The sequence below is a fragment of the Chiloscyllium plagiosum genome, chromosome 6 (assembly GCF_004010195.1).
Source record: "Chiloscyllium plagiosum isolate BGI_BamShark_2017 chromosome 6, ASM401019v2, whole genome shotgun sequence".
Lineage (NCBI taxonomy): Eukaryota > Metazoa > Chordata > Chondrichthyes > Orectolobiformes > Hemiscylliidae > Chiloscyllium > Chiloscyllium plagiosum.
In genome coordinates this window covers 119,379,692-119,389,757 of record NC_057715.1, presented here as the reverse complement: position 1 = coordinate 119,389,757, position 10,066 = coordinate 119,379,692, and the positions used below count along the sequence as shown (strand labels likewise).

Below are 10,066 nucleotides of genomic sequence, written 5' to 3'. Positions count from 1 at the left end.
GGTCGGTGTGGACTTGTTGGGCCGAAGGGCCTGTTTCCACACTGTAATCTAATCTAATCTAATCTAATCTAAATCCCTAGAAGAGTATAAAGGCAATAGGAGTATACTTAAAGTGGGAAATCAGGAGGGCAAAAAGGGGATATCAGATAACTTTGGCAAATAGGGTTAAGGAGAATCCAAAGGGATTCTAAAAACAAAAGGGAAAGTAGGGAGAGAATTGGGCCCTTCAAAGATCAGCAAGGCCTCCAAAGTGTGGAATCGCAGGAGATGGGAGAGTTACTAAACGAGTATTTTGCCTCAGTGTTTACTGTAGAGAAAGACACAGAAGATATAGAATATGGGGAAATAAACTGCAATATCTTGAAAACTGTCCATATTACAGAGGAGGTAGTGCTGGATGTCTTAAAATGCATAAAGTTGGATAAATCCTCCGGAACCAAATCAGGTGTACCTCAGAACTCTGTAGGAAGCTAGGGACCCCTTGCTGGGATACTTGTATCATTGATATCTGCAGGGGAGGTGCCGGAAGATTAGAGATTGGCTAACATTGTTGTAAAGAAAAGCCAGGTTACTAGAGATCAGTGACCCTGACATCGGTGGTGCACAATTTGTTGGAGGGAATTCTGAGGGACAGGATTTAGATGCATTTGGAAAGGCAAGGACTGATTAGGGATCCTCCATCGCCGGACCACAACAACACGACGGTTGGAGGAAGAGCGCCTCATCTTCCGCCTAGGAACCCCCTCCAACCACAAGGATGAACTCGGATTTCACCAGTTTCCTCATTTCCCCTCCCCCCACCTTGTCTCAGTCAAATCCATCGAATTCAGCACCGCCTTCCTAACCTGCAATCTTCTTCCTGACCTCTCCGCCGATTCTCCTGTTCCCTGGATGCTGCCTGACCTGCTGCGCTTTTCCAGCAACACATTTTCAGCTCTGATTAGGGATAGTCAACATGACTTTGTGCGTGGGAAATCATGTCTCACAAACTTGACTGAGTTTTTTGAAGAAGCAACAGAGGATTGATGAGGGCAGAGCAGTAGATGTGATCTATATGGACTTCAGTAAGGCATTTCATGCTAGACTGGTAAGGTTAGATCAGACTCGATGTGCTGAATGGTTGAATTCTGCTCCTATACATCTTATGAACATGGAATACAGGAAGAACGAGCCATCTGGCTCCAGAAATACCTCAAAGATAGTTTGAGGTGGTGGAAGATTGCCTTTCAGACTGGAGGCCTGTGATCAGTGGTGTGCCACAAGGATTGGTGCTGGGTCCACTGCTTTTCATCACTTATACAAATGATTTGTTTGCAGTGACACCAAAACTGGAGGCGCGTGGACAGCGAAGGTGGTTACCTAAAAGTACAGCGGGATCTTGATTTAATGGTCCAATGGGCCGAGGAGTAGCAGGTGGAGTTTAATTTAAGGTAAATGTGAGGTGCTGCATTTTGGAATGGCAAAGCAGGGCAGGACTTATATCCTTAATGGTAATGGCCTGGGGTATGTTCTTGAACAGAGACTTGAACTGCAGGTTCATAGCTCCTTAAAAGTGGAGTTGCAGGTAGATAGGATAGTGAAGAAGGCATTTGTATACTTTCCTTTATTGGTTAGAGTATTGAGAATAGGAGTTGGGAGATCATGTTGTGGCTGTACAGGATAGTAATTAGGTCACTTTAGGACTAGTGTGTGCAATTCTGGTCTCCCTGCTATAGAATGTTGTGGAACTTGATAGGGTTCAGAAAAGATTTACAAGAATGTTGCCAAGGTTGAAGGGTTTAAGCTATAGGGAGAGGCTGAATAAGTTGGGGCTGTTTTCCCTACAGCATCGGAGACTGAGAGGTGACCTTATAGAGATTTATAAAATCATGAGGGGCCTGGACAGGCTAAATAGCTAAAGTCGTTTCCCCAGGATCAGGGAGTCCAAAACTAGAGGGTATAGGTTTAGGGTGAGAGGGGAAAGATTTAAAAGGGACCTATGGGGCAACTTTTTCACACAGAGGGTAGTGCATATATGGAATGAGCTGCCCGAGGAAGTGGAGGAGGCTGATACAATTACAACATTTAAAAGGCATCTGGAAGGGTATATGAATAGGAAGGGTTAGAGGAAGATGGGCCAAGTGCTAGCAAATGGGATTAGATTTATTTAGGATATCTGGTCAACATGGACAAGTTGGAATAAGGGTTTGTTTCCATGCTGTAAGCTCTATGACTCTATTTGGTCAGCTTGGAGCACAAACTAGTCTGTATTTCAATAATTTTATTGTTATTTTTTTTTAAAAAAAGTTCAGCATTTATACTTAATGCTGTTGTTCCAACCCCCCAAAAAACCCCATACATTTTACACAATATACAAGGGGGCTGACTTTGTAGCCTCATGACAGTGAAAACCTTACACACTAGCACACACACGCAGGACTGTTTAGCACCATCCTCTCTCTCTCTCTCTCTCTCACACACACACGTATAGATTAGCTTTTCCCCCGGTTACCCAAGTTCAATATATAGACATGTAGTTAAGGATGCTCATTTCATTCATCCACATAGATACACATTTATATAATATACAGATATATCCTCTTTATGTACAAGTTTCTGTTACTAACAATTTTGGCAAGTCTTTTTAAAGTGTCTTCAAGTGTCTCGTCATCATCAGAGATGGATCCCTCTGTGATGGCTCCATTATAAGGTGCTTTAAATCTTTCCCAAATCACTCCCGGCTTGAGTGCAGTGGGTTTGTAAAGGCAGTGCCTGCCTTTCTCATTCCACTGCTGTTGCAGATCCCCCTCCGATTTCCCCATAAGGTCAAGTCTTCTTTGGCAAATTGGAATGGATTGCATGGAGTTTGATTGCAGATTGCTGGCCATGCTAGGCCCAGTGAGTGAGCAGACACGTGTGCCAACACTTCCCAGCCAAGCCCAGCTCATTTCATATCAACATCAAAATCCAGGACTAGCAGCTTTGTCTCCTCTGTTCCATTCCGACTGCCCACTGCACAAATGAGTTTTGTTTTGGAAGCTCTGAGTCTCCAAACCACACCACCACTGCCTCCACTCTCAAGCGCCACCAGGTTACGAATGAATTCACCCGTTTTCAGGTCCCACAGTTTCACTGTCCCGTCGTCAGAACTGGTGACCACAAACTTCTGGATGAACTGCAGGCATGTGACAGCACTCTGGTGTTTGTTTGGACCTGTAATGGGAACGAAAACAAAAAGTACTGGGTTTGTATCTCAATCATCTTTTACCCACTCAGGATGCAGAGCTGGGAGAGATGCCAGCCCATGAGGCATGTGGCCTCAGATGTCCTGCCCTGTAGTCAGGGGAGTAAATCTTATAGAAAGTGCTTCTGTAGACTCCTCTGTGTTGTACAGTCAGTGCACTGGGATTTCAGGCTGTGCTGATCTCCCTTAACGTGGCGGACAGGTTGCCACACAAACCCAGTTTCCCTCATCAAAAGGATGGGACAGGGTCATGGCAAGAAGGGGAAACAGTTGTGGAAGGGTGGGGAAGAGCTGGAGATGGAAGGATGAGTGTGAATTCATGAGAGAGAGAGTAAGTGTGACAGAGATAAAAAGAGAGAGAAAATGAGAGAGAGAGAGACTAGCGCACATACATGACAGTATGTGAAAGTGTGGTAGTGATGATGGTATATGAGGAGGGACAGAGAAGCTTACAAAGTAAAAACGCGTGCAGAATTACCTGAATAGATGTCCTACATTAATCTCTATAATAGATCAGGGAAGATAGCGTTTATACGAACATAAGATGACATAGTTTTGACCTTCTTCTCCGTTCTTGCTATAGAGGGAGTGCAGCAAAAGTTTACCAAACCGATTCCTGGGGATGGCAGGACTGACGTATGAGGACAGATTGAGTCATTTAGCATTAGAGGGATGACGGGGCATCTCAGAAATCCATAAAATTCAAACAGGACTGGACAGGTTAGATGCAAGAATGGAAAATCTTTTAGGTTTGAGATGAGGAGAAATTTCTTTACTCAGTATGGTGAGCCAATGGAATTCACTACCACAAAAACTATTGAGGCCAAAGACTTGTGCATTTTCAAGAAGGAGGCTGACATTGCTCTCATGGCTGAAGGGATCAGGGGATGTGAGGGGGAGGGGGGGATGAGGGTACTGAACTTGACCGTCAGCCAAGACCATAATGAGTGACAGAGCAGGCTCGAGAAGCCAAATGACTTACTTCTGCTGTTTGCTATTTTTCTACTCCCAGAGTGGTGGGCACAGTGGAATTCTCTACCACAAAATTTATACAAATGACTTGGATGTGGACATAGGAGGTATAGTTAGTAAGCTTGCAGACGACACCAAAATTGGAGGTGTAGTTGACAGCAAAGAATGTTATCTCAGAGTACAATGGGATCTTGATTAGATGGGCCAATGGGCTGAGGAGTGGCAGATGTTTTGACACAGAGGGTGGTGTGTTTGTGTATGGAATGAGCTGCCAGAGGAAGTAGTGGAGGCTGGTACAATTACAACCTTTAAAAAGGCATCTGGATGGGTATATGAATATGGGTTTAAAGGGCCAACTGCTGGCAAATGGGACTAGATTTATTTAGGATATCTGGTCAGCATGGACGAGTTGGACCGAAGAGTCTGCTGTACATCTGTGACTAATTTTAGTTAAATGACTACACTGCAGATTATTAATGCTTCCCAATATGTACATCCTGACCTTCACCTGCCAGAATTTTAGTCATCCACTTTATTGCCAAATAAAAATAGATTTAGCCCATGAGATCAAGATATTGGCACATGGCTGGGCACTAGGTAATGTCAACATTCTGATTCGTTGTTTTTTATCTGGGTCAATGTTTCTGTGCACTTATATTGTAATCTGCCTCAAATTAATGGATTCATCATAGTACAACATGAATACAGAGTTCATCTTTCAGGTCAGACTGACCATCTTTCAGAGAATTCGGAATGTCAATCAAGCCATGCTATGACGCTGACTCTAAGTGCCTGATTAAATGTTATCTACAATAAGGCTTGCATTACAGGGAAACAGGATTGTTAGTGTAGCAAATGAGATGTTAAAGGGTGAATTTGTTCTGCTGACATGTAAGAAATTGGATATCCCGGAGGTGTGTTTTTCTGTCCAGATATAACAATCCGATCATACACTGTAAATGCTGCAGTTTAAGAATAACCTAATCGCACACTGCTTTCAGGAATAACCTAATCGCACACTGCTTTCAGGAATAACCTAATCGCACACAGCTTTCAGGAATAACCTAATCGCACACTGCTTTCAGGAATAACCTAATCGCACACTGTTTGAAGGGATAACCTAATTGCACACTGTTTGAAGGGATAACCTAATCGCACACTGTTTGAAGGGATAACCTAATCGCACACAGTTTGAAGGAATAACCTAATCGCACACAGTTTGAAGGAATAACCTAATCGCACACTGCTTTCAGGAATAACCTAATCGCACACTGCTTTCAGGAATAACCAATTTGCACACTGCTTTCAGGAATAACCTAATCGCACACTGCATTCAGGAATAACCAATTTGCACACTGCTTTCAGGAATAACCTAATCGCATACTGCTTTCAGGAATAACCAAATCGCGCACTGTTTGAAGGGATAACCTAATCGCACACTGTTTGAAGGGATAACCTAATCACACACTGCATTCAGGAATAACCAATTCGCACACTGCTTTCAGGAATACCCAATTCGCACACAGCTTTCAGGAATACCCGATAGGCAAACAGCTTTCAGAAATAATCTAATCGGACACTGTTCGAAGGGATAACCTAATCGCACACTGTTCGAAGGGATAACCTAATCGCACACAGCTTTCAGGAATAACCTAATCGCACACAGCTTTCAGGAATAACCAATTCGCACACTGCTTTCAGGAATAACCTAATCGCATACTGCTTTCAGGAATAACCAAATCGCACACTGTTTGAAGGGATAACCCAATCACACACTGTTTGAAGGGATAACCTAATCGCCCACTGCTTTCAGGAATAACCTAATCACACACAGCTTTCAGAAATAATCTAATCGCACACTGTTTGAAGGAATAGTCTAATCACACACTGTTTGAAGGAATAACCTAATTACACACTGCTTTCAGGAAAAACCTAATTGCACATTGTTTGAAGGAATAAGCTAATCGCACACTGCATTCAGGAATAACCAATTCGCAAACTGCTTTCAGGAATAACCAAATTGCACACTGCTTGAAGGAATAACCTGATCGCACACTGTTCGAAGGGATAACCTAATCGCACACTGCTTTCAGAAATAACCTAATCGCATACTGCTTTCAGGAATAACCAAATCGCGCACTGTTTGAAGGGATAACCTAATCGCGCACTGTTTGAAGGGATAACCTAATCACACACTGTTTGATGGGATAACCTAATCGCACACTGTTTGAAGTGATAACCTGATCGCACACTGTTTGAAGGAATAACCTAATCACACACGGTTTGAAGGGATAACCTAATCGCACACTGTTTGAAGTGATAACCTGATCGCACACTGTTTGAAGGAATAACCTAATCACACACGGTTTGAAGGAATAACCTAATCACACACTGCTTTCAGGAATAACCTAATCGCACACAGCTTTCAGGAATAACCTAATCGCAGGCTGTTTGAAGGAATAATCTAATCGCACACTGTTTGAAGGAATAGTCTAATCTCACACTATTTGAAGGAATTACCTAATCACACTGCTTTCAGGAATAACCAATTCGCACACTGATGAGATTAGATTAGATTACTTAGTGTGGAAACAGGCCCTTCGGCCCAACAAGTCCACACCGCCCCACCGAAGCACAACCCACCCATATCCCTACATGTACCCCTTACCTAACACAACGGGCAATTTAGCATGGCCAATTCACCTGACCTGCACATCTTTGGATTGTGGGAGGAAAGCGGAGCACCCGGATGAAACCCACGCAGACACGGGGAGATCGTGCAAACTCCACACAGTCAGTCGACTGACTCGGGAATTGAACCCGGGTCTCTGGCGCTTTGAGGCAGCAGTGCTAACCACTGTGCGACCGTGCCACCACTGCTTTCAGGAATAACCTAATCGCACACTCCTTTCAGGAATAACCAATTCGCACACAGCTTTCAGGAATAATCAATTCGCACACAGCTTTCAGGAATAACGTAATCGCACACAGCTTTCAGAAATAATCTAATCGCACACTGCTTGAAGGAATAACCTGATCGCACACTGCTTGAAGGGACAACCTAATCACACACTGCATTCAGGAATAACCAATTCGCACACTGCATTCAGGAATAACCAAATCGCACACTGCATTCAGGAATAACCAATTCGCACACTGCATTCAGGAATAACCAAATCACACACAGCTTTCAGGAATAACCAATTCGCACACAGCTTTCAGGAATAACCTCATCGCACACTGTTTGAAGGAATAACCTCATCGCACACTGCTTTCAGAAATAACCTAATCGCCCACTGCTTTCAGGAATAATCTAATCGCACACTGTTTGAAAGAATAGTCTAATCACACACTGTTTGAAGGAATAACCTAATTACACACTGCTTTCAGGAAAAACCTAATTGCACATTGTTTGAAGGAATAAGCTAATCGCACACTGCATTCAGGAATAACCAATTCGCAAACTGCTTTCAGGAATAACCGAATCGCACACTGCATTCAGGAATAACCGAATCGCACACTGTTTGAAGGAATAACCAATTCGCAAACTGCTTTCAGGAATAACCAAATTGCACACTGCTTTCAGGAATAACCTAATTGCACACTGCTTTCAGGAATAACCTAATCGCACACTGCATTCAGGAATAACCAATTCGCACACTGTTTGAAGGAATAACCTAATCGCACACTGTTTGAAGGAATAACCGAATCGCACACTGCATTCAGGAATAACCGAATCGCACACTGCATTCAGGAATAACCAATTCGAACACTGCATTCAGGAATAATCTAATCACACACTGTTTGAAGGAATAACCTAATCGCCCACTGTTTGAAGGAATAACCTAATCGCACACTGTTTGAAGGAATAACCTAATCGCACACTGTTTGAAGGAATAACCTAATCACACACTGTTTGAAGGAATAATCTAATCGCACACTGTTTGAAGGAATAACCGAATCGCACACTGTTTGAAGGAATAACCTAATCACACACTGTTTGAAGGAATAACCTAATCGCACACAGTTCGAAGGGATAACCTAATCACACACTGCTTTCAGGAATAACCTAATCGCACACTGTTTGAAGGAATAACCGAATCGCACACTGTTTGAAGGAATAACCTAATCACACACTGTTTGAAGGAATAACCGAATCGCACACTGTTTGAAGGAATAACCTAATCACACACTGTTTGAAGGAATAACCTAATCACACACTGTTTGAAGGAATAACCGAATCGCACACTGTTTGAAGGAATAACCTCATCACACACTGTTTGAAGGAATAACCTAATCGCACATTATTTGAAGGGATAACCTAATCACACACTGCTTTCAGAAATAACCTAATCGCACACTGCTTTCAGAAATAACCTAATCACACACTGCTTTCAGAAATAACCTCATCACGCACTGCTTTCAGAAATAACCTAATCACACACTGCTTTAAGGAATAACCTAATCACACACTGCTTTAAGGAATAACCTAATCACACAGTTTGAAGGAATAACCTAATCACACACTGTTTGAAGGAATAACCTAATCGCACATTATTTGAAGGAATAACCTAATCACACACTGCTTTCAGAAATAACCTAATCGCACACTGCTTTCAGAAATAACCTAATCACACACTGCTTTAAGGAATAACCTAATCACACACTGCTTTAAGGAATAACCTAATCACACACTGTTTGAAGGAATAACCTAATCGCGCACTGTTTGAAGGAATAATCTAATCGTACACTGTTTGAAGGAATAATCTAATCGTACGCTGTTTGAAGGAATAACCTCATCACGCACTGCTTTCAGGAATAACCTAATCGCACACTGCATTCAGAAATAACCTAATCGCACACTGCTTTCAGGAATAACCTAATCGCACACTGCATTCAGGAATAACCAATTCGCACACTGCATTCAGGGATAACCTAATCGCACACTGTTTGAAGGAATAACCTAATCACACACTGCTTTCAGGAATAACCGAATCGCATACAGCTTTCAGGGATAACCTAATCGTACGCTGTGTGAAGGCATAACCTAATCGCAATCCGTCTGAAGGAATAACCTAATCGCATACAGCTTTCAGGAATAACCTAATCGCATACAGCTTTCAGGAATAACCTAATCGCCCACTGCTTTCAGGAATAACCTAATCGCACACTGCTTTCAGGAATAACCTAATCGCACACTGCTTTCAGGAAAAACCTAATTGCACACTGTTTGAAGGAATAACCAATTCGCACACTGCATTCAGAAATAATGTAATCGCACACTGTTTGAAGGAATAGTCTAATCTCACACTGTTTGAAGGGATAACCTAATCGCACATTGATGGAATTCACTGTGAGGTCTTGCACTTTGGAAAAAAGAATACAAGCATGGACTTCTTTCTAAACGGTGAGAAAATTCATAAAGCCAAAGTACAGAGCGATCTCGGAGTGCCAGTTGAGGATTCTCTCAAGGTAAACATGCAGATTGAGCCCATGATTAAGAAAGCGAATGTAATGTTGTCAATTATCTCAAGAGGGTTGGATTATAAAAGTTGAAACTTTATTGCTGGAACAGCACAGCAGGTCAGGCAGCATCCAGGGAACAGGAGATTCGACGTTTCGGGCACAGGCCCTTCTTCAGGAATGAGCAGAGAGTGTTCAGCAGGAGAAGATAAAAGGTAGGGAGGAGGGACTTGGAGGAGGGGCGTTGGAAATGTGATAGGTGGAAAGAGGTCAAGGTGAGGGTGATAGGTCGGAGTAGGATGGAGCTCTTTCCACCTATCACATTTCCAACGCCCCTCCTCCAAGTCCCTCCTCCCTACCTTTTATCTTCTCCTGCTGAACACTCTCTGCCCATTCCTGAAGAAGGGC

At 42.9% G+C, this 10,066-nt stretch overlaps 1 protein-coding gene across 3 annotated transcripts in view; it reads right to left on the bottom strand.

Annotated features, from left to right (window-relative positions):
* Positions 1-2,245: 2,245 nt before the first annotated feature.
* The window catches only part of LOC122550994 (F-box/WD repeat-containing protein 7-like), a 218,942-nt gene continuing 211,121 nt past the window's right edge, over positions 2,246-10,066 (bottom strand). For all 3 annotated transcript variants that reach the window (XM_043692588.1, XM_043692589.1, XM_043692590.1), the window contains one exon: positions 2,246-3,192. In XM_043692588.1, the coding sequence (XP_043548523.1) occupies positions 2,924-3,192 (269 nt within the window). In that variant the 3' untranslated portion in view covers positions 2,246-2,923. The remainder of the gene's footprint in view (positions 3,193-10,066) is intronic.